The sequence below is a fragment of the Fusarium oxysporum genome, chromosome XI, assembly GCF_013085055.1.
Source record: "Fusarium oxysporum Fo47 chromosome XI, complete sequence".
Lineage (NCBI taxonomy): Eukaryota > Fungi > Ascomycota > Sordariomycetes > Hypocreales > Nectriaceae > Fusarium > Fusarium oxysporum.
The window spans coordinates 950,316-974,509 of NC_072850.1; the positions used below are offsets into that span (position 1 = coordinate 950,316).

A 24,194-nucleotide genomic window follows, 5' to 3' on the forward strand; every position below is an offset into this window, starting at 1 on the left:
TCCAGAGATCTTACATGCTTTACGCCGAAACCAATCGGACAAATTCAACGTGGTGGCTTTGGATTTGTGTTGTTTCTCACAAGAGCAGCGGATGCGAGCAGGTTGGATGAGCCATTGACTTGAACGTGCTGGTCAAGGCCAAAATATCTAATTGTTCCTCCTTACAAATACGGTGCAGGACTGGTACAGACTGTGCTGGGTAACGATGGCAGTTTCCAATGCCAAAGGCTCGTTACAACTAACAACGCAGAGGATTATAAAGCCCGACGCATTCAGCTCAATGCATATACTCAAGTCAGTCATGGAAATCAGCATCAAGCTGTTTGACCTTTGTTTTCACAAGCAATTACGATGGTCATTCGAGCTTTGCGCGTGAAGCATCTCCCGAGCTATGATGTTGGCCCAAGGCCTATAGAATCGGCTTTTCGCAGCAACAACGACGGATAGAGAAGACTTGATGATGAGAGAGCAAAGCTTGTATGTAGTGGTATATCCTAACACACACTAACAAATGCCGCACTGTAGTCAGCCAATGATACGTGTACAGCACGCCTTCGCATGTACCCCTCATCCATGAAATCGTTGACGTCGAAACAGTTCAACATTTCTTCACCGCTTCTCACCAAACTTCGCAATTTTGCAATCTCATCGTAACACTAAACCTTCAGTGACCCATCGCAATCATGACATCTTGTCCGAGGTTCAGTCGAAAGGTCTCGGAGTGCGAGTCCATTATCGCATATGAGTTTAATTCTAAGTCTCTCTGCGCACAAGCACTGAACACAGCCGCCGGCGCGTTGTCTGTTTGTGCTTTGAACGGTTCTTTCAAGCAAATGCCCAAGAATGATCGACTCGCTGTATACGGCGACGCTGCAGCTGCAGCCCACTTGTGCAGCCTCTGGATCAATCGAGGACTCCCGAGGCGTTAGTGATGGTTCTCAAATCCAGCTTGAATTGGATCTAGCTGGTAGTCGAGATTGCTGGACCACGCTCCGTCGCGACCTGATCAGCAATGATAACCTGGCTAGAGTCGGCAGGGGGCACGGCCTTCACAAGTGCATCAACATGAATGGAGGAACTACCAGAGTCAGTTATGGGATGGTCGCAACAGCTGTCGAGGCCATTCTCGGGGCCGTCGAAATTTACGACTGTCGCGATACTCTCGCTCGGGTCATGTAGCATCTTGGTCTCATGGAACCTGCTCTCCTTAGATCGGTAAAGTTCTTCCTTCTTTGACTGTAATTGAACAGGTTGCACAAATAACTCACTTGATCTGTATATGTGCCTTCGCAGCTACCGTGGAATTCCCCTGTGACATCAGCCTGTGATCCCAGGGTTTGTCTAGGTTGCCTTCTCAAGAAGCGCCAGAAGCAGATCCTTTTTCAACTAGGTTGCCGTTGGAGCTCGCTCTTGACTCTCCTTGAGGAGCCACTTAGGCAAGCCCCGCGGATCATGGATTGGGAGCACGGGGGAACCGAGGTAGCTGCGGGGTAGAGGGGGCTTGTCCTCGACAGACTCTACTTGTATTTACTTCGGTGGAGAGCAAGTTGGGGATGTGTGGACTTTGTACAACATGAATTAAGACGGACGTGGCCTAGCAACTAGAAGACGGGAGTTGGGGTTCTAACTCAACGACTTCAGGAATAAATCCAAGCGCGTCAATGGAATGGCCAGTCAACCATAGTGACGTTATATAAGTAGACCATAATCCACCACTTTTGCGTTATCAACAGGTTTTGAGATGGCCTATCGTCTAAACAGGACCTACAGTTACGACATTCAAGATTGGTCATCGTGGGGCGGAGAGTGGAGAGTAAGAAGCACAAGGGGGGAGGATCTATCGTCGCTCATTCGGTATCGCAAAGGAGAAATTCATCATTACAGGGACGAAATTATGCTGGGAAGTCATTCATTCAAACTATACTGAAAACCACCAATCAATTGCCTTGAAGTTTTGGCAATCTCTCAGTTCCTCCATTGTAGAGACACTGATCTATTCTACTTGCGAGGCTCGCTGCCTTCAGCATGAACAACACTGGTAGCATCAAGCTTCTTAATATTGGCATGCATACCCACCGCCACAGCATCACCAAAGAGCTCTGAAATTTCCTCCAAGGTTTTACCACCAGTCTCGGGCAGGAAGAAGAAGTACAAGACAGAGGCGGCAGTGTTACAGGCAATAAAGAGAGCATAGAACCTCCAGCTGACCTCTGCGAGCGCCAAAGGAGTAATCTGACTAAGAACGATAGCGACGACGGACTTGGATGACACGGCGAAGGCTGTGCCCTTTGATCGAAGGAATGTTGGGAACAGCTCTGATGGGACAACCCAGATCATTGTGTTGAAGAAGATTGCAAAGGTCGCAGAGTAGATGAAGATGAAAGTGATACTTGCTCTTGCTCCAGCCATGTTACTCTCTCCAGCCTGACCATAGGTGGCACTCAAAGCCATACAGATAGCGATGGAGACGGACAAGGCGAGCGAGCCAGTCCACAATGTTCGAGCACGAGGCCATCTGTCTGCAACGATGCCCAAGTAGATGATGGTTCCGATAACACCCATGAAACCGTAGATACCAGATACCAAGAGCGACTGTCGACCGGTGATACCAAGGATGGCATAGAATGTGTTCTGGAAGTTCTGTATGACAGAGGCGCCTGAGAGCTGGGACTGAGAGACGATGAAAGCCGCCATGAGCGTGCGGTGGAAGTATCGCATGGAAAAAAGTTCTTTGATCGCATATGCTCAGCTGCTTGTCTCAGCAGACGCCTCAAGTTCAATCTGCTGTTGGATCTGGAATGATTCTTGTTAGATAAAGGTTTCGCCTTCTGTGTCGTGGAGGAGGTTGAGAAACCGGCGGCCTTCTTCGTGACGTCCCTTTCTGACGATTGTAAGAGATGTTAGTAGAGAGCTCGGAAAATTATCGAGAAGGTAAAACTTACGCCACCGAGAAGAGAAGGGTACGGAAAATATCGCAAGTATGAGGATCAAGGGCACAGGAATTTTCATGGCCAGAGGTATTCGCCATCGGGGGGCCACAGCCCCTGGTGACCCAGAGTGGAAAGTTGCTCTCCGCGGCTACACAGCTGCCGTGGAGCGGGCATCCAAATATCTCGAGGGTGACGAGAACCACTCACCGCTCGACTCCAGCTTCACTGTCTTTGGTAGCGGCCGCATCCGCTCGGCGCATGCCCATTCCGTGGCCTCGAACCATATCATGAGGGATGGTGAGCTTGTCCAGATCTGCTGCTGCACCCCTACACTGTTTGGACACGACATGTGTTTCGACCGTCCTATCGCTGTGGGCCCCAAGGAGCTTCTTGAAGATGTTCTCAAGGTGGTCAACGCTGCGCATGAGGCTTCAACAGCAGCGTGGAAGGTGGTTCGCGCATGAAAAAGCCAGCATAGGGAAATATACTAATATTGAATTTATTTACAGAGAAATTCTAAGTTCTAAATGCGTATCCTTGGATCCAACAGGAATCTTCCTATTACCTTCTAGCTTCTGCAATATACCGAGTCCAACGCGAACGAGTTAGGTCGGTGAACCCAGTCGGGCGTACAAGGGTCCTCGCTATTATTGATCCATTCACCTTGAGGACTGCTAGCAACGAACCAAATCCTAGTCTCTCCGCTATCAGGCATAGTGAACTCGAAATTTGCGCTGATCCACGTCTTCGTCTGTTCCGCACTGGTTGGGTATCTGTTCCCGATCCTGTCGTCGTCTTGGTAAACGCGGACATATGGAACCAAGCTGCCGCCACTATTTTGAGGAATCGAGTAGTACTCATCCCACCACCACCTATAGCTGCAGTAGAACGTGGTGCCAGGGCAGGCCTTGACATCCTGGTAAATCCACATGCTCTTGTCGAAGTCAAACTGGCCAGTCTGGAGCCGATAAGAGGTACCACCCTCGCCACCAGGAACGGGCCTCAAGGCGACGGGATCTTTACCGCCAGGATTAGGATCCTCCTGCCACGGAGAGAACTTGCCGTCATCGAAACCGCCGTTGATGATGGAGGTGTCATATGAGCAGGTCGGAGCTGGCTCAATACCGGTGTCACAGAAGCAGCGCGTCTCGTAAGTCTTTACACCAGTTCGGTCCGGGCTGAGCTGAGTGACAGTACCCATGTAGAGGCTGCACTGTATGTCTTTCTCGTATAAGAATGTCACACAGTTACTCTTCTGCTGGCAAGCCGCGTAGCAATCAAGAACAGAGGAAGACGGGCCTTCGCCCAAGTATCTCCAATCGTTAGAACCACTCCATACATATCCCCTTGCACCGCAGTTGGCGCCTTCAGGTGTTGGTTTCTCCATGTTATTGATGCAACCGGTGGCGGTTTCAGAAGCAGTGGTGGTAGCCTCAGTAGTGGTGGTAGCCTCTTCTGTGGTGGTGGTAGCACCCTCAGTGGTAGCAGTGGTGTCTTCAGAAGTGGCGGTTGTCTCTCCAGTAGTAGTGGTGTCTCCTGAAGTGGAAGCCTCTTCTGTAGTGGTAGCATCTTCGCTGGTGGTGGGAGCGGCTTCACTTGTGGCATCCCTGACAAATATCTCTGGATGACCTCTTCGAACGAAGTTTCTCGGGACAATGGTCGCGGCAGCATCTTCGGTAGTGGTTGCCGCTTCAGTTGTGGTCGCGGGGATCTCCTCGGTGTAGGTGGCAGTAAAGGGATCATTGTAGACAGGAGGCTCTGGCTCGGTGCACTCAGTTGAGGTAGTGGTGCCCAGGGTAGTGCCGGTGGATGAGTCGCTCTCACTGGCGGTAGTGGTGATGTCAGTTGAGAGGGCAGAACCCGAGATGGTCGACTGCTCGGCGCTGGTGGAACCAGATTCAGTCTTGCTGGTAGCGAGAGTAGTCTCGGTTGAGGTTGCAGATGCAGACTCAGTGGCAGATTCGCTCTCGCTAACAGTGAGACTGGTCTCAGTGGAAGCACCAGTGGTTGAACCACTCTCACTGACAATAAGGGAAGACTCAGTTGAGGTACCAGATAAAGGCTCAGTCAAGCTGGAGTCCTTGGTATGAGTCGTAGCAGAGCCAGTCGCGACACTGGTCTCAGCAGTAGTCGTAACGACCGCTACGGAGCTCGAAGAGGGGCGGCATGGCCCAGCATTAACGAAAGGGCTGAGCGCCGCAGCAATAACAAACGAACGGACGAAATGGCGAGCCATCTCTGCGATAATCGTGATTTTCTGGCTATAACAAAAACGCGACAATCTAGAGAAACAAAGTTTGGGGGGAGATCTGGGTTTAATCTTTCTCTTCCCCTGGCAAATCCTGCCTTAACAACCTCGTGTTGGGCTTGGCGGTCATTATTTAGTGTAGATCCTTTTGAAGCTATTGATAACTAGTCTTCCCAAACAAGATCAAGCGTCTCGTTAGTTGAGTGTTTTTAGAAAGGTTTTATCGATAGTGCCAGCGCGATTCGAGCTGAGGCCGTTAGTTTTACAGGGGCTGTCAGGGGCAGCGCCACGATTATTGGCTCTTGGGACTCAGCTTTTGGCGAGGGAAATTAGTAGCGTCATCGCTAGTGGAAAATCCAACAAACATCGTATTCCTACCCTGGATTGACCTTTTGCTTTCAGGGCATTTATATATTATTGAAGATACAGCTTTAATTATCGCTTTGAACTCAGAAGTCCTGATTTTTGGTTATTATTTACAACATTGAGGCCGGATATTGTACCACGCCAGTCGTTCATATTGCGGCTTGCCATGGTGACGATATGTCGTTGCTGTTTAGTGCCCAGCCTGTGGAAAAAATTACTTTTCTCCTGCATGATTCATGAGCTCACTACACCGCATGGACGCTTTGTCAGGCAACATTAAGTGGCTGTTTTAGAATAAAGTTTTAGCAAAGCCGTGTTAATTCCAAGCGATTCATTAGTCACTACCTTAAGCATCGCATTTACATTCCGCATTCAACTCTATCAATCAAACATGGTGCATAGTCATAAGATTTGACCAATTCAATATGTACTCAAGCCTCCTTCTTTGACATGCACACCATTTTTCCATTGTTGCCTTAGGATAATCAAGCTTTATCGAACACGAGGCGTCTAAATATTAAGACCTACCCAATCACACGATTTACATCCATACATGAGCAGTCTGTTCGGTAATACGCGTGGCTCTGGCCCCAATTATCCCCAATCTTAGAAAGCCCATATGCGAGCGACGCAACAAAGCCCTTCGGAGGAACTTTGATCAAAGAGCCGAATTCTTACAAACCTTCAACAGTGGAGACTTCCGACACGACATATCGATCCTTCAAAGATACGGTGAGCATCAGATCATGAACCTCGCCCATCTTCAGGTCCTTCCTCTTTCAAACTATGCAAAGTCCGTCTAGCACCTCTCGAAACTTGATTTACGCGCTCTCCAATCAAAAGTACCTTCCAAAAGTGATCTACCTCAGCTCTAGATCAGGGCATCTCTTCGCGAAGATCTACAAGCTGAACTAGTAAGCAATAGCGGGAGAATATCCCGCATCGTTCGAGAAGGCCTTCGTGTTAGACCTAGTAGGATCGACAGAAAAGATAAGACGGAGATAGATGCTATGTTTGGAAGGTAGGGGATGGAATAGGATGCAACAGGTATTGGCATCAGCAATGCAATAGGTGCATCTAGAAACTAGGCGACAGACTGGCCACAGAGGTGTATCCTATGCAGGTCGATGCGTGCGTTATCGCAGGGCTGCTATTGCGTGGTGGTGGCTACAAAAGTTCTATGTAGTTTCCAGTTTCAGATTATTGGGCCATTGTGATTGATGGCGCATGACCGAATTATAGCAGTGAACCCCGCCCAGAGTAGTAGTGCAGATGCGCTTTGATGCTTGGCGATTCCTCGGGCTAAATAACTCCGGTTGGTCTGTAGAATGCTGACGCGATGATCCTTCGGCATTAATCGTAGATCTTGGGGGGATAAGCCGATCAAAGACACGCTGTAGATCAGCTCTTCGATGACTCTCACCAGCTTCATAATTATATTCATCTTGAAGCTCTTTTTCGTCCAATGTTGACCTTTCGTCCTATTTATCCGTCATATCCACAGTGTTATTGGCGATAGAGTTATCGACTTTCCTCATCGGGATACTGACCCCTGCTGCCAAGGGCCTTATATGCCGATCACTTTCACGGGAGCATGATAAGGTTAATGCTTCTTCTAAATGCCGAACTAGACTACGGAACAACGGAGCTTAGTACCAGAAAGGCAGGTCCGCCTATTCGCAAAGTCCGAAGATACAACCAAGCAAGCTTATCGCGGGATAGTAACCAGAGAGGCAGGTAAGAAAGCACAACAACATCCATAGCTATGTTGGATTCTCGAATATAAAAGGATGATGATGGACTATTCGAAGTAGTCTATCATCAACCACTCTTCACTCTTCAACTCTCTTCTCTTGGATATCTATCTCTTCACCATGGTCAAGTTCGCTTCCGTCGTTGCACTTGTTGCTCCCCTGGCTGCTGCCGCTCCTCAGGAGATCCCCAACATCGTTGGCGGCACTTCTGCCAGCGCTGGCGACTTCCCCTTCATCGTGAGCATCAGCCGCAACGGTGGCCCCTGGTGTGGAGGTTCTCTCCTCAACGCCAACACCGTCTTGACTGCTGCCCACTGCGTTTCCGGATACGCTCAGAGCGGTTTCCAGATTCGTGCTGGCAGTCTGGTAAGTTTTCTACTATTTGGGGAATAGGAGCGGCCTCACTAACCTCTTTGACAGTCTCGCACTTCTGGTGGTGTTACCTCGTCGCTTTCCTCCGTCAGAGTTCACCCTAGCTACAGCGGAAACAACAACGATCTTGCTATTCTGAAGCTCTCTACTTCCATCCCCTCCGGTGGAAACATCGGCTATGCTCGCCTGGCTGCTTCCGGCTCTGACCCTGTCGCTGGATCTTCTGCCACAGTTGCTGGCTGGTAAGTCGTTCTCTGACATCTGAAATACTATATGCTAACTCCTATCCAGGGGCGCTACCTCTGAGGGCGGCAGCTCTACTCCCGTCAACCTTCTGAAGGTTACTGTCCCTATCGTCTCTCGTGCTACCTGCCGAGCTCAGTACGGCACCTCCGCCATCACCAACCAGATGTTCTGTGCTGGTGTTTCTTCCGGTGGCAAGGACTCTTGCCAGGGTGACAGCGGCGGCCCCATCGTCGACAGCTCCAAGACTCTCATCGGTGCTGTCTCTTGGGGTAACGGATGTGCCCGACCCAACTACTCTGGTGTCTATGCCAGCGTTGGTGCTCTCCGCTCTTTCATTGACACCTACGCTTAAATACCTTGTTGGAGGCGCCGAGATGTTCCTTGGATATTCTCTAGCTTGAGTCTTGGATACGAAACCTGTTTCAGAAATAGGTTTCAGCGAGTTAAGAAGATACGAGTTGGTTTCAGTTGGATCTTAGTCCTGGTTGCTCGTAATACAGCAATCTAGATAGCCCAAATTGAATATGAAATTTGATGGAAATTTTCAATTCGACAGAAGCAACGTGAAATGTCTAGCAGTACGAAAAGTAACTCAAGACTGTTATGTTCCCCGACCTACCTACCTTGATGCCATTCTGCGGGTTGTATGGAGTGACCCAGAATGATGGATTGACTTGGAAATTTTCTGTGTATGAAGTATTGTGAACATGAATATCGTTTTCTCATTATCTATGTTGGCAGCCTAAAGTTCTACCTCATGGCTAGCAATCAGTCAAGTATCTGCGTATGAAGGGTTGTTGAAGTAGGATAGTATCAGCGTTGAATATTTGAAGAATGATGTGAGATAATCAACATTGACATGATAAAAGAAAAGGGGAAACAAATTGTGCATATAGTAAGGACTACAGGTCGACCCCTCAATAGACACATGCGAACCGAAAACCAACAGGATACAATTCTTAGATAAGTATAACTACAGTTATCAGTCTACCGAACAAACACTCCTTTGTGAAACAACTGAAGAGTACATAAGCTACAGTTCCTCAGTAGGAACATCCTTTACAATAACTCCCTTGACTTCCTTCAGCTTCTCAATAGCCTCCAAGGTCATCGGTCTGCCATTAAGGCACGTCAGCTCTGGCGTAGCATACAGGAGTGCCATACTTACGGAGGATAGGAAGTGGGAGGAATCGTTCGTGTCTGCCTCCAAAAGTCGACACCAGTGTCCTTTTTGACGATACTGATATTGTGGTAAGCTTGGGAGTCTATTGTTGACGTCGCATCACTTACTCAAGCACGGTTTCATTCCTCTGCTGATAGTCCTCCAACTTCTCGAAGTCGTAAATGATGGCCTATAGTATCTTATTGAGGAACATGTCTTCTCAGGAAATTATATCTTGTTTACCTTTCGGTCCGCCATGGCTGCTAAAACTGCTGGGACGTTCAAAAGCGCTGCACAAGCAGCGAGAGTGATTGGCACGACGTGATATGTTGATAAAAGCATCAGTATCGATAAGTTCTACCCAGAAACATGCAGAAATAAGACGTGGTATATCGGCCAGTTAAATAACCTTTAAGCATTCGACTATCTTCGGAGATTCTCGAATTGGGAAGGTGATGATGCGTTTATGACAGGGATTACACGCCAACAAAAGATCCTAATTGACTTAAGCTTGGCTGCGGGGAAAGCCTATCAACGATAAGCGTGAGCCACCCACTTGATAGATAAGTCGCGCACTATGAGCTTGGCTTTAGGGGAAGGTATTGGATAATAATGGTTGCTGGTGATTGAGGTGATGGATGGGAGTGACCTGCGTTAGTTGTCGGCTGATGCACCCGGATGAACGCCTGGAAGACATCGTTCGGCGTGATGATCGACAGATGGTAGCATGGTCGGCAGCCGAATGAAAGCCTAAACACATGTGATCATGCCGAATCTTATGACCAGGCAGCATCCTGGATTGGTCTCGCTGGTTCAAGGAGCCAGCCGGTTGCCAGCCAGCTCGCAACACCAACACCTGGCAATCAGTCTCAAGTCAGATCGATAAGATTAGATAAGAGCTCAACGGTAGATAGGATAAGGACTTCACAATTACAATTTGGAACGGGCTTGTCATAGCTCTCGCATATAATCTAGAACGATGCGCCATGAAAAGCATCATCCATAGTCATTGGCCTCGGAAATGTTTATATACCGATACATTGATGTTATCTCGGTCTCCAACCCGGTAATATGCCTCAATGAAAGGGCCACGAGTCCAAACAACTATCAAATGCAATATGCTTCACGCAAGATGACCACCACAAATAGACCTAATGGTTCTGAACTGACAATATCTCTAAATTTGTGAATCTCGCGCCTCATCATCAGCCTTCAACTACGCCAAGCCATGTCAAACCCCCATTACCCCACAATCGAGATCCCGATTCAGTTATGCGGAGGAAAGACTTCCGAGTGATGTAACTGTCCCTTCTTCAAGCAACTCATCAAATACCACAAGAGCAGCCTTATTTCCAGGCTCTTTACAGGAAATGCAGACCGCAGTTAGTGTTTTGCGTTAACTTTGGGGGAACACATCGACGAACGGAAGATCTCGTCGACATCTTCCACCAATCAGCATAGCTTGTCCAAATATCTACATCCTATTGCTGAAACGTAACGACTCATGAAATAGTCAATTCGAAGGGAGAATAGATGTACATTGGGGGTAACTGTGCAGTCTGAAACTTGTAGATCACCACGATCACGGTTTGTGTGGATGTGAAGTTATATTTAAAACCCAGTACCTCCTGAACATCCCAGCGATGTCTCTTCCCACCGCATCCCCAAGAATCATTGAACTCTGTCAACCTTTCTCTTCAGAATGAGACTCCTTAATATTTTGTTTCTCTCTGCCCTCGCCACGGCAGCGCCTGGTGCCAACCTCCAAGCCAGAGTTGCGGCAAACGATCCGTGTAACATCGGCTACTGTACTCAGAATGGAGGGTGAGTCAAGCAAGGTATAGCTTCATATCTCCGGCACCTGACGCGCATAGTACCACTGGAGGCGGCAGTGCTGCTCAAGTCACTGTGAAGACCCTCGCTGAGCTCACCGCTGCTGCCGCAGCTGATGGCCCTTCCGTCATCTTGGTGCAGGGCAGTATCTCTGGCGCAGCCAAGGTTCAAGTTACCTCGAACAAGTCCATCATTGGCAAGACCGGTAGCTGTAGGTCAACAGTGTTTTTTCATAGGTGTAGTACTAACGGCTTTGTCTAGCCCTCACCGGCATTGGTTTGACCATCAACGGACAGAAGAACGTCATTGTCCGCAACATGAAGATCTCCAAGGTTGAAGCTGACTACGGTGATGCGATCACCATCCAGAAATCGACCAATGTCTGGGTTGATCATTGTGATCTATCTGCTGTTAGAGGCGACGATAAAGACTTCTATGATGGCTTGGTCGATCTATCGCATGCTGCTGACTGGGTTACCATCTCTTATACCTACTTCCATGACCACGTGAGTAATCCCCATTCTTATCTAAAACTTTTAAGGAGATCTGGCTAACTGTTCATTAGTCCAAGGGATCACTCGTAGGACACTCCGATAAGAACGCAGCTGAGGACGTTGGTACCCTGCGCGTTACATACGCCAACAACCACTTCAACAACGTCAGAAGCCGAGGTCCTCTTCTTCGCTTTGGCACGGCACATATCTTCAAGTAAGTTTCCCAGTAGCTTCTATTTTGACTTGCCACTAAACAGCCTATAGTCAGTACTATGATACCATGGACACTGGTCTCAACAGCCGCATGGGTGCCCAGGCTCTTATCCAATCATCTGTGTTCACCAACGTTGGAAAGAAGGCTATCTTCAGCGAGTCAAGCTCCGAGGTCGGATATGTTGTTGCAGAAGACGTAGTTCTCGGCGGTGAGAGTCAAAATACTGCTCCGAAGGGAACGCTGAGCTCAAGCAAGATTCCGTATCAGTTCACACTTCTGGGATCCGGAAAGGTTGCTTCAACAGTTCCGGGACAGGCAGGTCAGAAGCTCAGCTTCTAAACGAGCTTCATGGACGAGGGAAAGATCTTTGGAGGTCACACTAGGTCTACTCCCCCATTACTTGTATAGTAATCGCCATATCTATTCAAAGGCCTTCTTCGATCTCAATACATTATGTCCCATTCACTTCTGACAAGTTGTGAAGTCCTTGAGCCCTGCGTCGGGAACCTTGTTTTTGGGCAGACAGAACTCGATATCCTCGCCCTTGAGCTTATTACCAAACACCCGAACATGCTCACGCTGTAAACATTTTGTTAGCACAGAAATTAATAATACGTCTTGGAGAGCTTGCCTCTGTAATCTTCAGGAACTCGTTGTAGATGCCATCAGACTTCATTCGCTCACGAACAAGATCCACAACACCATTCATGAGGGAGAGTACAGTAGTGACCTTACTATCCCAGGTCACGAGTGCTGAAACACCCTTGCCGTCGACGCGGGTGGACTCTGTGCTGCCATAAGGATCTGTTGCACTATTGTCAGCGATCGTGTCCAATGTGATAATTATGAGTCTTACTCTGCATCTTCTTTCCAACGATCATGTTCCTCCACCAAGCCAAGCCAACAGCCTTGTCGAACAATACAACAGGGAAGACACCATAAGGAGTGATGACATCGAGCTCTTGATCCTTTTGGCTTGCAATAGAGGGAATACCGGCGGGTGAGATGTAGCCGATGATCTCGTCTGTCTTGGGATCGGTAGAGTTGTTGACGGAGGCGTAGAGGCCGGGGGTCTTGGTGACTACCGAGTTGCAAGTTCGAGCACGTTCGCCGTTCTTGAAGAGGCGGCTAAACGGTTAGCTTTAGATTTCTGAGATGACTGATGATACTTACCTGACAATGTCAACGTCGTGGTATGGCAACTCAAGCTGGTTCCAAATCTCATGGCTAGAGAACCAAAAACCCTTGCGAACAGTGATAGGACCAACGCCACCCTTGTTATACTCAGCCTTCTCCAACTTGGCTCTCTTGTACTCCCAAAGCGTCTGCTTATCCTTCTTGGACAGATCAGTGAAGAATTGGAAGAAGTAAGTCAAAAGCTCTCCTTCATAAGGGTCATCGAGATAAGTCTCCGACTCGCACTTGTACGACTGCTTCTTGTCATTGACAGGGAGTGTCTGGTCGCCGATTGCTGTAACAGCACAGACCTTCCCTTTGCCGATGTAGAAGATCTTGGGGGCAGTTGAAGCGACGTAGTTGAGCCAGGTCTGCCATCCGTCGGCGATTTTGTGGAACTTGGGGTTAGACTGCTTCTGGAGGGCTTCGATGCTGGCGTAAACTGCCCAGATGAGCTCTCTAAAAACAGGTCATTAGCTAAGATGAGAAAGCTAGAGAAACACTGTTTACCCATTGTCTAAGCCGGGAACACGATCGTCCCAGCCATCTTGAGGCGAGATGGTCGTGGTGTCAGTCTTGATCCATGGGAGAAAGCCACCGAAGCCGGGATACGTCTGGTTGAACTGGCTATAAGTCTTGAGCTTTGTCTCCATGATTGACGCAGCGAAGCCTGGTGCAGCCTTGAGATTATCCGGGGTCAAGAAGCGGGCAGCTTCCTTAGACCCAGAGATAGCCTGGGCGTAGAGCATGATTTGCAGTGCCTAAATCACACTGTTAGTAAAGGTGTTCGGTATTCGGGACCGTAGCATGACTGACCTCCTTGCTGGCTGCACTGAACGTATGCTTCTTAGTGCGCTTGCCAGTCTTCCAATCAAGCTGGGTTCCATCATAGGACATGCCATTTTGAGTATTGTAGGCTACATCGTTTTGATGAAATTTACCTTCCCAGTAGAGAAGATCCCAGATGAAGTCGTCGGTATGTTGAAGGACGTCCTTTTGCGACCATTCAAGGCCGAAGCGACAAGATGGAGCCTGTGGGTTGGAGTATTGAGGTGAGGCTGCTGCCAGTGGTAAAGATAGGGCTAATGCAGCCAAAACAGAGCTTAGCGAGGACTTCATCATGAGTGACTGAGTTGCGAATGCTGTCTCGATGCTGATTGAAGGGGCAAAGATAATGACGAGGCTGTCCTTATATAATGGGAAATGATGACTTGCACAACAATTTGCCAGGATCTTGGATGAGCCAATGCCGACCTTGGTACGTCCTTGGTTCACAAACAAGGTTTCTTTCCCCAGACTCAACCCCGCTTCCAGCAAAAGAGGAATGGATCTTCACGGAGAAACGGAGAATCACTAGAACAGAAAATCTATTTTCAATCTCCATTTCCCCGTCTCAATCCTCTCTGTCTTCCAATTCTTTGCAATAACCAGCCCTACGCCGAATTCAACTTGTGACGCGCCACGCTAGAAACGGGGGCGGAGTTTCTGGGCTAGAATAACATCAAGAGGGCACAGAGCAGATATAGCATTCCAAAGCCATGTGTGTATTGTGTAGTCAAGGCGCTCCAAAGTCAAGCGCTTCTATCTCTCTGTCCGTCTCGATCTTCTCTGTTGCTGAATGTACATCCATTTTGTTTATCGCCAACCTGCTCCTCACCTCTACAGGGAAGTTCCATCATCACTCCCGGGGCCTGAAACCGTAGGCTCCCTGTCGCTCTGTGACTTCATCAGTGGCCTAGTTGCCATTGAACTGCCCGTCTCCTTTTGCGACAGGATCTTTTGTTGTTCGGAAGTTGGCAGGGAGTGCCATCTCGCCATCAAACTTGTTTGGCCGGCGGATGTTGCCGCCACGCCCCTTCTTGAGCAGGCTGTCTCTTCGTGCCTGACGCAGCATTTCGTGCAGCTCTTGGAAAGGAATACGAATGGCAAGGTCTGGGTACTGGCCTACTTCTGTGCTCAGAACAAAGTCCTTTACGTTGAGCTCAAGAGCCAGATTGATGTTGGCTGGGTGTTTATCGGCAGTCTGGAACTCCTGTGAAAGTCTGAGCAATTGAATTCTTTTAATTGCGAAAGGTAACTTACCACCTGCTGCATACCCCAAGTAACCACACCAGCATTGCCCCGCAAGACTGAAATTCGTGCATTCTCTTTGATATCAACAAAGATGAATAGCTGAACCCCGAAGCTGGTATTGGAAAAGTAGTCGTAAGCGAGTGGCTCAAGATCGGCGCTCGATTGGGAGCACGCGACCTCGACTACACAACCAGGGAACTGAGTGTTCCGCTCACCAATCTGGAGGTCAGGCTGACGGCTCCAGATCTTCTTGGGGGCTTGGGCCCCTGCGCCATCACCTTTGTGTTCGTCTTCCTAGAGCGCCACATCGGATCCAAGCTGGCATTCAATGTTCAACTCTCTGGGGATGGAGTCTTGGAGACGTAGGAGCAGCTTGTGCAAGAAGCCATTATGAGTCTGACTGGGCATTCTGATGGTGATGGTAGCGCGGTTTCGATCATAGTCGTAGCGGCGAAAGAGTCGGGAGATTTCCGCCTCGTACGTGTCAAAATGTTGTGAGGACAGATGAAATGAAGCGAAGGTAGGCGCGTGAGCATCTGTCAAGAATCGTTGATGATGTTTGAGAAGATGACGGATGGGAGAGTCCTCCGAGGATGGAGGAGAACAAGAAAAAGCACCTCGTTGAGAATCGCCATTCTCTACGTTGTTGGAGCTTGACAAAGGCGCCAAGTCTATATCCCGTTGGTTATTCATTGAGGTGTTGCTGCAAACGCGAAACCTGCGAAAGGCGGGGAAAATGGTGTTTGAGGGCCTGCGTTGATCAATCTAGATCTCTGAGAGGGGGGACGCGTTTGTTCCTAGAGATTGAGAAATCGTTTTCGTACTTTGGCAGGCGTTTACAGGAGCGCTGGGATTGGTGTCTAAGGTAAGGTAAGGTTGCGCTAAATGCTGAGCAGATGAAAGGTTGGTGCTGGGCAACGGTGAATGAAGCTCGGATGCTTGACGCCTGCAGCCTCCTCTCGGGGAGTAAGTGGACCAAGGAAGTGGACGCGTTGAAGGAGAAGAGCCCGACGGTCAGTTCTGCGGTTGATGTTAACAAGGCACGGCATCGGTGAGTAAAGGAAGGGTATGCTTGACTTGACGTTGGGTAAACAAACACTCTCCAGGCGGCGTTGTTTGCAGCGCAGAAACAAGAAGCCCTTCCCAATGAAAAGAAAAAGAAGAGTTGGTAGGATAAGGAAAGTTGGAGAGGCAAAGCACGAAAGAGTAGATGTCTGAGAGTTGTCCTCGTTAATACGCTGCATGTGAAAACAGGCCGAGCTCGCGCTCAGGAGGTGAAAGGGCCGCTGAGGGAGGCAGGAAGTGAAGGCGCCCTCTCTGCAGCAGGTCATGAACAGTGGCAAGCTCAACAAGCTGAAATATGATTTGTCGAGGTTCAGTTCAGTGCAGTGCAGTGCAGTTCAGTGCCTTAATGAAGTGGAATCTCTTATGGTAGGTGCCAAGCGAGTAGAAAACAGTTACCAAGTGTTTTACAACAAGGTAAGGTAGCTATGGGTGTCTGTCTCCTCACATGAGAGAAGGGAGTTATAATGTCTGTATAGAGATATGACTGACAGACTTTGTTCTTGCTTTGGGTGGTAGAACACGCATGCATACGCGTAGTTGTGCCGCCGCCATCCAGGTGAACATACCGACAGACGTACAAAGGCCATATATGTATTCATGTTCAAGGACAAAACTAGGAATCGACCTGCTTTCTAGGTGAGTAGTTGTCTTGCACTTGGGATCAAGCAGCTTACTGCGTTCCTGTGTAGAAGGAATCTGATTTCCATACCAACTGTACTGATGAGTCGGTCGTGTCTTCTTAATTCGGTCTGTTTCTGTGGTGGCCGGGTTACGTTCCTGACCTTAACTTTGATGTCACGTTTGACGTCGCTGACGCACTGCACAGCATTGCACTGGCTCGTTATGCATCCCCAGTTGAAGCCCTTGGTATAGATTTTAATTCTTATCTTTACTAGGCGTATAGCACTTTATAGTAAAAGGGCTTTTGGTTTAAGGTAGGTATTAATAGTATTTATGAGATATTAATTGTGTGATATCTGGGCTGTTGAACGCATACCATCTTTCCTATTGTCTGTAGCCTTGTGGCATCCCCCCTCTTCACCACTCAGACACCATGTTCATACTTTGTCCCATCTTTTAGCTTGACAAAGAAGGCTCGGCGACCTTAGATCAAGACAGAAATGGTTTCTTTCCCCAGACTCAACCCCGCTTGTCGGGTGACAAGCAGAAAGAGGAATAGATCGACACGGAGAAAAGTCACCTCACAAGAAAAACCTAAGTATTTTACCGCTGCATTTCCCCGTCTTGATCCTTCCATTCTTTGCTTCTTCAATCTCTTACGATGACAAGCCCCACACCAGATTCCCCTCAATCCCCCGGTACGAACACGCCAGCCCAAAAGAACAGAGCCTGTGACCGCTGTCGTCGGCGAAAAGCAAAGGCAAGTCTATTCTCCTCGCCCATCGGCGAAACTCACTCACTGACGGATTCTTAGTGCGACTTTACAGAAGGCGAGCGTTGCACGAGCTGCAGGGAGTCAGGCACACAATGCACCTTCAATCTCCCCCTCGCCCGTCGCGGCCCCAAGATCCGCTCCAGAAAATCTGCCGGTTCCACAGCGGAATTACCGCCTCCCCAATCGTCACAATGGGAAACCAACACTGTCGATCTCGGACTCTCGCCGCCTTTGATGGTTAGTGGTGATGTAACGAGTCACCAGCGCTGGCAGAATTTATCGCGAGCGCTAGCGTTCATTACGAATGATCTGCAGCAATTTGTTACGCGATGCTTTGATCTCTTTTTTGAGTATCTTTATCCGCTTACCCCGTTGGTTCATGAGCCGAGTTTGAGGGACTCGCTTTCGTACTTTGGGCAGTACCCTTCTGAGAATTTTAGTACAGGGGTTTTGGAGCTTTGGCCGGAGACGACGTTTACTTTGATCACTGCTGTTTGCGCCGAAGCAGCCTTTTTATTACCGAAAGATTTATTCCCAGAGGGTCAATCCGTAGCGGATATTTTTCTCAATGCTTCGAGATCGTGCTTGAATCAATATCTTGAAGCGGAGTTGGAGAATCCGAATGCGAACTCAATCACAATTCGCTACTTTCACTCGAATTGTCTTCATGCAGCGGGAAAGCCCAAGTATTCGTGGCACATCTTTGGAGAAGCCACGCGACTTGCGCAGGTTATGCAATTGAACCTCGAAACCTCGCTTGAGGGCTTGCAACCGATTGAAGCTGAGCTGCGACGTCGAGCTTTCTGGATTGTGTATATGGGCGATAAATCAGCTGCGATACTGAACAACCGACCCATCACGATCCACAAATTCTCATTCGAGTCTGGAATAACCACGTCCTATCCTTCTGGCATTGAAGATGAAGCTCCGGTTCTCTCGCCTGGTAATCTCGTCACGAATTCTGATGTCGTGCGGATTACATGCATCGAAGGCTTCAACGCCAATCTAAGACTCTGGCAGAATGCATCTGATCTGCTCCTCGAGTTGCGACTAATGCAGGACCGAAACCAACAAGATCTCAGCATGTCGAATCTTCAACCGCTGATCAGCGCGCAAGAAAAGGATCGGCTGGACGCTCTTTATGTCCGTTTCATCACCTGTCTTGATGATCTACCACCATATCTGCAGTCGTATACGTTCGCTGCCTTGGCGGATGAGTCCAGGGAAACCACCAAACAATTCCTGATCCAGTGCGCTAACCTTCAAGTCTCTATCCATTGTCTAAGAATGGTGATAACGCAAAAGTTGGAGAATCTTCCGTATTATAAATCGGACATCGGGCACTCGGATTTGCGCAAGACGGAAATTGCAAGAGATATGCTGAGGGTGATCCAAGAAGCTCCGTTTTGGTCACTCCAAGTGAATGGTGAACCCTATGTAAGTCCACTAACACACCAAGTAATTAATGAAGCTAATGAGATGTCCCTACCAAGGTGGAGAAGATACGACTCACTGGTGCGAGTCTTCTGGAGATCATTCACAGAAATGGCTCCTCACCAATTGCCGCGAGAGCTCGCAGTGATTTTGCAGTCCTTCTTGATCTGCTCACGAGACTGGACTCCAAAGCCTCCGATGCATTGCGAAATACTTCTTCATTGATACACTAAGTCTTTGTAATATTACTATCATATTTGCCACCTTCATTATGCCCTTCAGACTCCTTTCTCATGAATGAAGTCATGTTCCTCCTTCTTAACCTCAATCTCCTTGACCATTTCCTGCTTCGCATCCTTCCCCTCAAACAGATACGTAAGCTCCTCCAGCGTAGGTCCAGATGTCTCAACGAAGAAGAAGTAGACGACCAAGAAGATGATAGCGACCCAGACACAGTAGTAGATGTAGAACTTCCATCCAATAGCCTCCAGGCCAATCGGGTTGACGTAGCCACCAAAGATAGAGGAGACCTGAATAGTGAGCAGTACGAATGCCCAAGTCTTGGCTCTCATCTGATATGTGACGATCTCGAGAGGATAAGTAACGACCAGATTTGTCCATCCGAAAGTGTAGAAGCCTTGAAATAGGAAGATGCAGGCCAACACGACTCGCCCACCCGCCAAGGACCCCTCAAGGTACTGCTTGGCGGCGATGGTCCACATGATGAACGTGACAAGAACACCACCGGATCCCACGAGGAAGAAAGTGCGGCGCTTGAACTTGTCAACCAGAAGAGTCATGGTGATAGCAACGATGTACTGCCAGAGAGTAACCATGCCGTTGACGAGAGTGATGTCCTTCTCCGCCTCGATACCCGTGTCTTTCAGAATCTGTGTCAAGTAGTTGGAGACAAGCAGGTTGCCAGAGCTCTGACTGAACAGCGCCGTAGCGAAGCATAGTGCGATGCGCTTGAGGTTGGGGATAGATGAAAAGAACTCCTTCCATGTCATGTTTTGCTCAGCTTCTTCAGCAATGACTTGCTGAATCTCAGCACATTCGAATTTGACCAATTCGCTGTCGGAATCGCCTTCACCGTGGTACTTGATCAGAATCTCCCGAGCCTTGTCAACCTTGCCCTTTGCGATCAGCCAACGAGGCGACTCCGGGCAGAAAAAGATGAGGATGAGCTGGTATGCGGATGGAACAACTTGAACCAGAGTGGGGAGCTTCCATGACCATTGGTTGGGAATGCGAAAGCACCCGTATGTCGCCCATGCACCAATGACATAACCCAGCACAATGTTGGTGTTGTAAAGCGTCGTGATTTGGACACGCTCCTTGGGATGCGAGAGCTCGGTGACCAAGACTGGAGCACCCATTTGAATAAGCGAGGAGCCAATTCCGAGAACAATCTTGCCGCCGATGAACATATTGAGCGAGGTCGCAAAGAGTTGAACCATGACACCAGCGATGATGATGACCGATCCCATCGCAGTTGGGACACGACGACCGGCGACATCGCTGATCCAACCAAGGAAGATGAACGGTATAACACCTCCGATGGCGTTGGAAGCACCGAAGAAGCCAAGTTTGGAGCCAGTGGGGTGTCCAAAGCGATCTTGCCAGCTCTCGAGGGTCTGGAGGGCGTTGGTCATGGAGCTTCACAATGAGTCAGTATATATAGCAAATTGCAGATTGGGGATGGACTTACCCATCAATGCCAAGGGCCATACTAGCAAACAGCGAGGAAGTAAGCAAGAAATACAAAAGAATGCCATTCTTGCGTTTCCAAAACGGTGGAACAGTGGTGAGGTCAATGGGAGACTGAATATCTTCAGTGGCGTGCGCCGCTTTCGGAGCCATGTTGACGTTATTACAGCTGCCGTGAAACTAGGTGAAGAAGAGTCGTCAAGATTGACTGATGATGTGTTTACAGTCTTGTGATAAACTCGGCGATCTCTAGCATACTTATATACACAATGCAACACTGAAGAGAGAAAGATTCGGTTCAGAAACATGCCATGACCAAGGTTACAGCGAAAAAGCCCCGTTTCGACTTAGCCTCCAACTTCCCCGTGGGGAATGGTCTGCTCAATGAAGCTACGGGGAAACGGGGAAATAGAGCATCGCGCTATTCGAAGAAACCCCTCACCGTCGGGGAAACTACTCAGCGGATCAACCGAATTTCACCGCGATCGACAATCACGACGAGTTGGGTATTATCTTATCGGCCCGTAATTCCACGGTATAAAGAATGCCGAAGTTGTAACTTCTTTCGGTCAATAATTCTATATTGACTATTGATTGGAAAAGACGACAATGCCTTCTCTTCCAAAAGATTTCCAACTTGGCTTCGCAACGGCATCGTACCAGATTGAAGGTGCCGTCGCAGAAGATGGTCGCGGTCCTTCAATCTGGGATGTCTTCTGCCATCTTGAACCGACACGAACAAAAGGTGCAAATGGCGATGTTGCCTGCGATCATTATCACCGGCTTGAAGAAGACCTTGATCTTTTAAAGAGATATGGATCTGATATGTATCGCTTCTCGATTTCGTGGTCTCGTGTTATTCCTCTCGGTGGACGAGATGATGCTATTAATGAAGCTGGTATTGCTTTCTATAATAGGGTTATTGACGGGTGTCTGAAGAGAGGTATCACGCCATGGGTCACGCTTTATCATTGGGACTTACCGCAGGCATTGCATGAGAGGTATGGTGGATGGTTGGATGTTGAAGAGTCTCAAAAGGATTTCGAGAGATATGCGAGGCTTTGTTACGAGAGGTTTGGTGATCGGGTGAAGCATTGGATTACACTCAATGAGCCTTGGATCGTCTCGATATTCGTAAGTTGTTCATTCGGGAAGACAACAGTCAATTGCTGACAATACGTTCTAGGGCTATGCGACTGGAGGAAATGCTCCAGGGCGAAGCAGTATCAATCCTCAGTCGACAGAAGGTGACACCTCAACGGAACCATGGATCGTTGGCAAGGCTCTCATCATGAGCCACGCTCGTGCTGTCGCAGCCTACAACCAAGACTTCCGTCCATCACAGAAAGGCCAAATAGGAATCTCATTGAATGGAGATTACTACGAGCCATGGGATAGTAGCGACCCGCGAGACAGTGAAGCTGCTGAGAGACGGATGCAGTTCCATATCGGTTGGTTTGCCAACCCCATCTTGTGAGCCTTGTCCAGATTTCTTTGCTATCTGTTCATGACATGCTAACTTTGCCAAGCTTGGGACAAGATTACCCAAAGTGCATGCGCGATCAGCTCAAAGACCGCCTCCCACAGTTCACATCCGATGATCTCAAACTTCTTCGCTCAGCAGAAAGTGACTTTTATGGCATGAACTACTATACCTCCCAATTCGCACGCCACAAGTCCTCTCCAGCACCGGACACGGATTACATCGGCAACCTCGACGAACTCCAAACCAACAAGGCCGGCGAACCTGTCGGTTTGGAAAGTGGTCTGCACTGGCTCCGATCTTGCCCAGACCTCTTCCGTAAACATCTCACGCGGGTATATCGTCTTTACGGTAAACCTATCATCATCACAGAGAACGGATGTCCTTGCCCTGGGGAGGATAAGATGACGCGCGAGGAATCTGTGCAGGATGAGTATAGGATCAAGTATTTTGAAGATCATCTTGACGCGATTGGAAGGTCGGTTGGTGAAGATGGATCTGTTGTTGAGGGGTATTTTGCGTGGTCGTTGATGGACAATCTTGAGTGGTCTGATGGTTATGGGCCAAGGTTTGGAGTGACTTTTACAGATTACAAGACTTTGGAGCGGACGCCGAAGAAATCGGCGTTGGTGTTGAGGCAGCTCGTTGATCATCGGAAGGGAAGTCAGTTGAAGCTGTAGATAAAAGCTGATAGACATGACCGATTAGAAGACCGCGATCAGATAGAGCCCACATGGTACATCAAGATACTGAAAACACCATCAATGCAGCGCAAGGCCAATCTTGAAGATAGGTTCCCTTATCTATGTATCTCGGTGAGCAAAATGATCCGGCAGGCCCATAGCCGCATGTCGGCGTTGGGTTTCATCTGCCAGACCCATTCCCGGTCGTGTTCAAAGTCCGGTATATCCGCTATCCACAACTCGCGCGGAAATCGTCAACTGAAACGAGCTTAGCAACGCCGAGGTTGCACCTCAAGGCGGGTTCAAGAACGACGCTAAGAGTAAATCTGGATATGGAATTCCGGCAGTTGACGTTTTTGCGGCACGGAGCTCGGTGCCAAGTTTCAAAGAATTTTCTCGTATTCTCATTGACATGCACTTACAAATTGACAAGAAAACCCATGACCTTTTTGCTCAACAACTAGATTCACTTTCAATTTACTTTATAAAGATGGCTCGCATTCTCATTACTGGTTCCGCCGATGGTTTAGGCCTTGAAGCTGCGCGGCAACTTGTCAAGCGCAATCATACCGTCTATCTTCATGCACGCAACGCTCAACGCGCAGCAGATGCCAAAGCAAATTGTCCTGGGGCAGCTGGTGCTTTTGCAGCGGATCTGACACTCGTTTCGGAGACAAAAAGGCTCGCCGAGGAAGTCAACGCCGTCGGAACCTTCGATGCAATTATTCATAATGCTGGCATGATGGCTGGACCATTCCGGAAGACTCCCGACACCGGTATTCCAGCTCAGACCGCCGTGAATGTGCTCGCGCCTTATATCCTCACTTGTCTCTTAACACCTCCCAAGAGACTCATTTACATCGCGTCTCAATTACACGCCGAGGCCGATACAAGCGTCAAGGATATTTTCTGGCTCGAGCGAGGCGACTCTCAATTCCAGGACTTTCCCGCATACTGCGACTCAAAGCTTCATGTCATATTGCTCGCAAACGCAGTCGCCAGGTGCTTCAACAACACATCCGTCATGTCTGTCCATCCAGGCTGGGTTGCGACGAAACTTGGAGGTGAGGATGGGCCAGATAAGCTGGAGGATGGAGTTGACACATATGTTATGCTGGCTGAGGGAGATTATGATCAAAGCTTGACAGGGAGATATTTTGAGCCCAAGAGGAAGCTAGCAGAGCCCACTCCTCAGTGTGGTGAGGTTGAGTTGCAGGAACGGGTTGTTGATGCTTGTGAGAGATTGGTGGGATTGAAACTTCCTGGGATCTAAGCTTGATTAATAGACATGTTCGTAATTATCTTCTCTCACATTAAAGAAGATCATCTTTTTACACGTTCTGGAAATTGACTCGTGATTTGGCATCAAGATATTTTGCGGCCAATCTGCGTCAAGAGCGTCAAGATCATAAGGAGGTAAACAGTTGGGTGAGATAGCCCTCGCAGAGATGTCGAGAACTGCAAGTAAGGGTATTAAGCTGATGTGGACTAAGATGATCTTAGACAAGTTATCGAACAAAGAGTCGCATTGGAGGCACTGTTTCTATCGAGAAGT

General features: G+C 48.6%; 12 protein-coding genes across 12 annotated transcripts; 6 read left to right on the forward strand and 6 right to left on the reverse strand.

Annotated features, from left to right (window-relative positions):
• Positions 1–683: 683 nt before the first annotated feature.
• FOBCDRAFT_286224 (uncharacterized protein) lies at positions 684–1,204 on the forward strand (the record flags this gene model as incomplete). The annotated part of the gene is made up of 2 exons (XM_059611683.1): positions 684–924; positions 965–1,204. The coding sequence occupies 2 exons, from the start codon at positions 684–686 to the stop codon at positions 1,177–1,179; spliced, it is 456 nt and encodes a 151-aa protein (XP_059466163.1). The 3' UTR covers positions 1,180–1,204.
• A 794-nt stretch (positions 1,205–1,998) lies between these two features.
• Positions 1,999–2,730, reverse strand: FOBCDRAFT_324194 (general substrate transporter; the record flags this gene model as incomplete). The annotated part of the gene is made up of 1 exon (XM_054707489.2): positions 1,999–2,730. Exon 1 carries the CDS (start codon positions 2,716–2,718, stop codon positions 1,999–2,001), a length of 720 nt encoding a protein of 239 aa, XP_054563464.1. The 5' UTR covers positions 2,719–2,730.
• A 277-nt stretch (positions 2,731–3,007) lies between these two features.
• On the forward strand, positions 3,008–3,394 carry FOBCDRAFT_208244 (uncharacterized protein; the record flags this gene model as incomplete). Its single annotated transcript, XM_031192336.3, has 1 exon — positions 3,008–3,394. One exon carries the CDS (start codon positions 3,008–3,010, stop codon positions 3,392–3,394), a length of 387 nt encoding a protein of 128 aa, XP_031031182.3.
• An 11-nt stretch (positions 3,395–3,405) lies between these two features.
• FOBCDRAFT_233436 (uncharacterized protein) lies at positions 3,406–5,207 on the reverse strand. Its single transcript, XM_031192338.3, has one exon. It carries the CDS (start codon positions 5,164–5,166, stop codon positions 3,499–3,501), a length of 1,668 nt encoding a protein of 555 aa, XP_031031184.2. The 5' UTR covers positions 5,167–5,207; the 3' UTR covers positions 3,406–3,498.
• Positions 5,208–7,381: 2,174 nt separating this feature from the next.
• Positions 7,382–8,445, forward strand: FOBCDRAFT_286233 (trypsin). The gene is made up of 3 exons (XM_031192339.3): positions 7,382–7,664; positions 7,719–7,912; positions 7,962–8,445. The coding sequence occupies exons 1-3, from the start codon at positions 7,419–7,421 to the stop codon at positions 8,266–8,268; spliced, it is 747 nt and encodes a 248-aa protein (XP_031031185.1). The 5' UTR covers positions 7,382–7,418; the 3' UTR covers positions 8,269–8,445.
• A 504-nt stretch (positions 8,446–8,949) lies between these two features.
• On the reverse strand, positions 8,950–9,336 carry FOBCDRAFT_281195 (uncharacterized protein; the record flags this gene model as incomplete). Its single annotated transcript, XM_031192340.2, has 4 exons — positions 8,950–9,031; positions 9,085–9,156; positions 9,207–9,268; positions 9,322–9,336. 4 exons carry the CDS (start codon positions 9,334–9,336, stop codon positions 8,950–8,952), a joined length of 231 nt encoding a protein of 76 aa, XP_031031186.2.
• Positions 9,337–10,780: 1,444 nt separating this feature from the next.
• FOBCDRAFT_265334 (pectin lyase fold/virulence factor) lies at positions 10,781–12,003 on the forward strand (the record flags this gene model as incomplete). The annotated part of the gene is made up of 5 exons (XM_031192342.3): positions 10,781–10,902; positions 10,953–11,122; positions 11,173–11,417; positions 11,477–11,619; positions 11,670–12,003. 5 exons carry the CDS (start codon positions 10,781–10,783, stop codon positions 11,956–11,958), a joined length of 969 nt encoding a protein of 322 aa, XP_031031188.2. The 3' UTR covers positions 11,959–12,003.
• A 78-nt stretch (positions 12,004–12,081) lies between these two features.
• FOBCDRAFT_253983 (uncharacterized protein) lies at positions 12,082–13,914 on the reverse strand (the record flags this gene model as incomplete). Its single annotated transcript, XM_054707490.1, has 6 exons — positions 12,082–12,198; positions 12,308–12,423; positions 12,476–12,747; positions 12,793–13,254; positions 13,306–13,556; positions 13,612–13,914. The coding sequence occupies 6 exons, from the start codon at positions 13,912–13,914 to the stop codon at positions 12,082–12,084; spliced, it is 1,521 nt and encodes a 506-aa protein (XP_054563465.1).
• A 616-nt stretch (positions 13,915–14,530) lies between these two features.
• FOBCDRAFT_245035 (uncharacterized protein) lies at positions 14,531–15,561 on the reverse strand (the record flags this gene model as incomplete). The annotated part of the gene is made up of 3 exons (XM_059610649.1): positions 14,531–14,827; positions 14,878–15,134; positions 15,270–15,561. The coding sequence occupies 3 exons, from the start codon at positions 15,559–15,561 to the stop codon at positions 14,531–14,533; spliced, it is 846 nt and encodes a 281-aa protein (XP_059466164.1).
• A 1,654-nt stretch (positions 15,562–17,215) lies between these two features.
• FOBCDRAFT_147510 (uncharacterized protein) lies at positions 17,216–18,911 on the forward strand (the record flags this gene model as incomplete). The annotated part of the gene is made up of 3 exons (XM_059608261.1): positions 17,216–17,252; positions 17,382–18,766; positions 18,801–18,911. 3 exons carry the CDS (start codon positions 17,216–17,218, stop codon positions 18,909–18,911), a joined length of 1,533 nt encoding a protein of 510 aa, XP_059466165.1.
• Positions 18,912–19,041: 130 nt separating this feature from the next.
• FOBCDRAFT_253985 (general substrate transporter) lies at positions 19,042–20,626 on the reverse strand (the record flags this gene model as incomplete). The annotated part of the gene is made up of 2 exons (XM_031192346.2): positions 19,042–20,422; positions 20,475–20,626. The coding sequence occupies 2 exons, from the start codon at positions 20,624–20,626 to the stop codon at positions 19,042–19,044; spliced, it is 1,533 nt and encodes a 510-aa protein (XP_031031192.1).
• A 456-nt stretch (positions 20,627–21,082) lies between these two features.
• Positions 21,083–23,976, forward strand: FOBCDRAFT_170502 (glycoside hydrolase superfamily; the record flags this gene model as incomplete). Its single annotated transcript, XM_031192347.3, has 5 exons — positions 21,083–21,607; positions 21,660–21,946; positions 22,003–22,619; positions 22,665–22,771; positions 23,073–23,976. The coding sequence occupies 5 exons, from the start codon at positions 21,083–21,085 to the stop codon at positions 23,910–23,912; spliced, it is 2,376 nt and encodes a 791-aa protein (XP_031031193.3). The 3' UTR covers positions 23,913–23,976.
• Positions 23,977–24,194: the final 218 nt, after the last annotated feature.

Excerpts from the sequence above, each read along its gene's own strand:
- FOBCDRAFT_286233 (XM_031192339.3), top strand. The coding sequence starts at position 7,419 with ATGGTCAAGTTCGCTTCCGTCGTTGCACTTGTTGCTCCCCTGGCTGCT. Across the intron at positions 7,665-7,718 it reads AGATTCGTGCTGGCAGTCTG|TCTCGCACTTCTGGTGGTGT; the intron begins GTAAGTTTTCTA and ends CCTCTTTGACAG. Across the intron at positions 7,913-7,961 it reads TCTGCCACAGTTGCTGGCTG|GGGCGCTACCTCTGAGGGCG; the intron begins GTAAGTCGTTCT and ends ACTCCTATCCAG.
- FOBCDRAFT_233436 (XM_031192338.3), bottom strand. The coding sequence starts at position 5,166 with ATGGCTCGCCATTTCGTCCGTTCGTTTGTTATTGCTGCGGCGCTCAGC.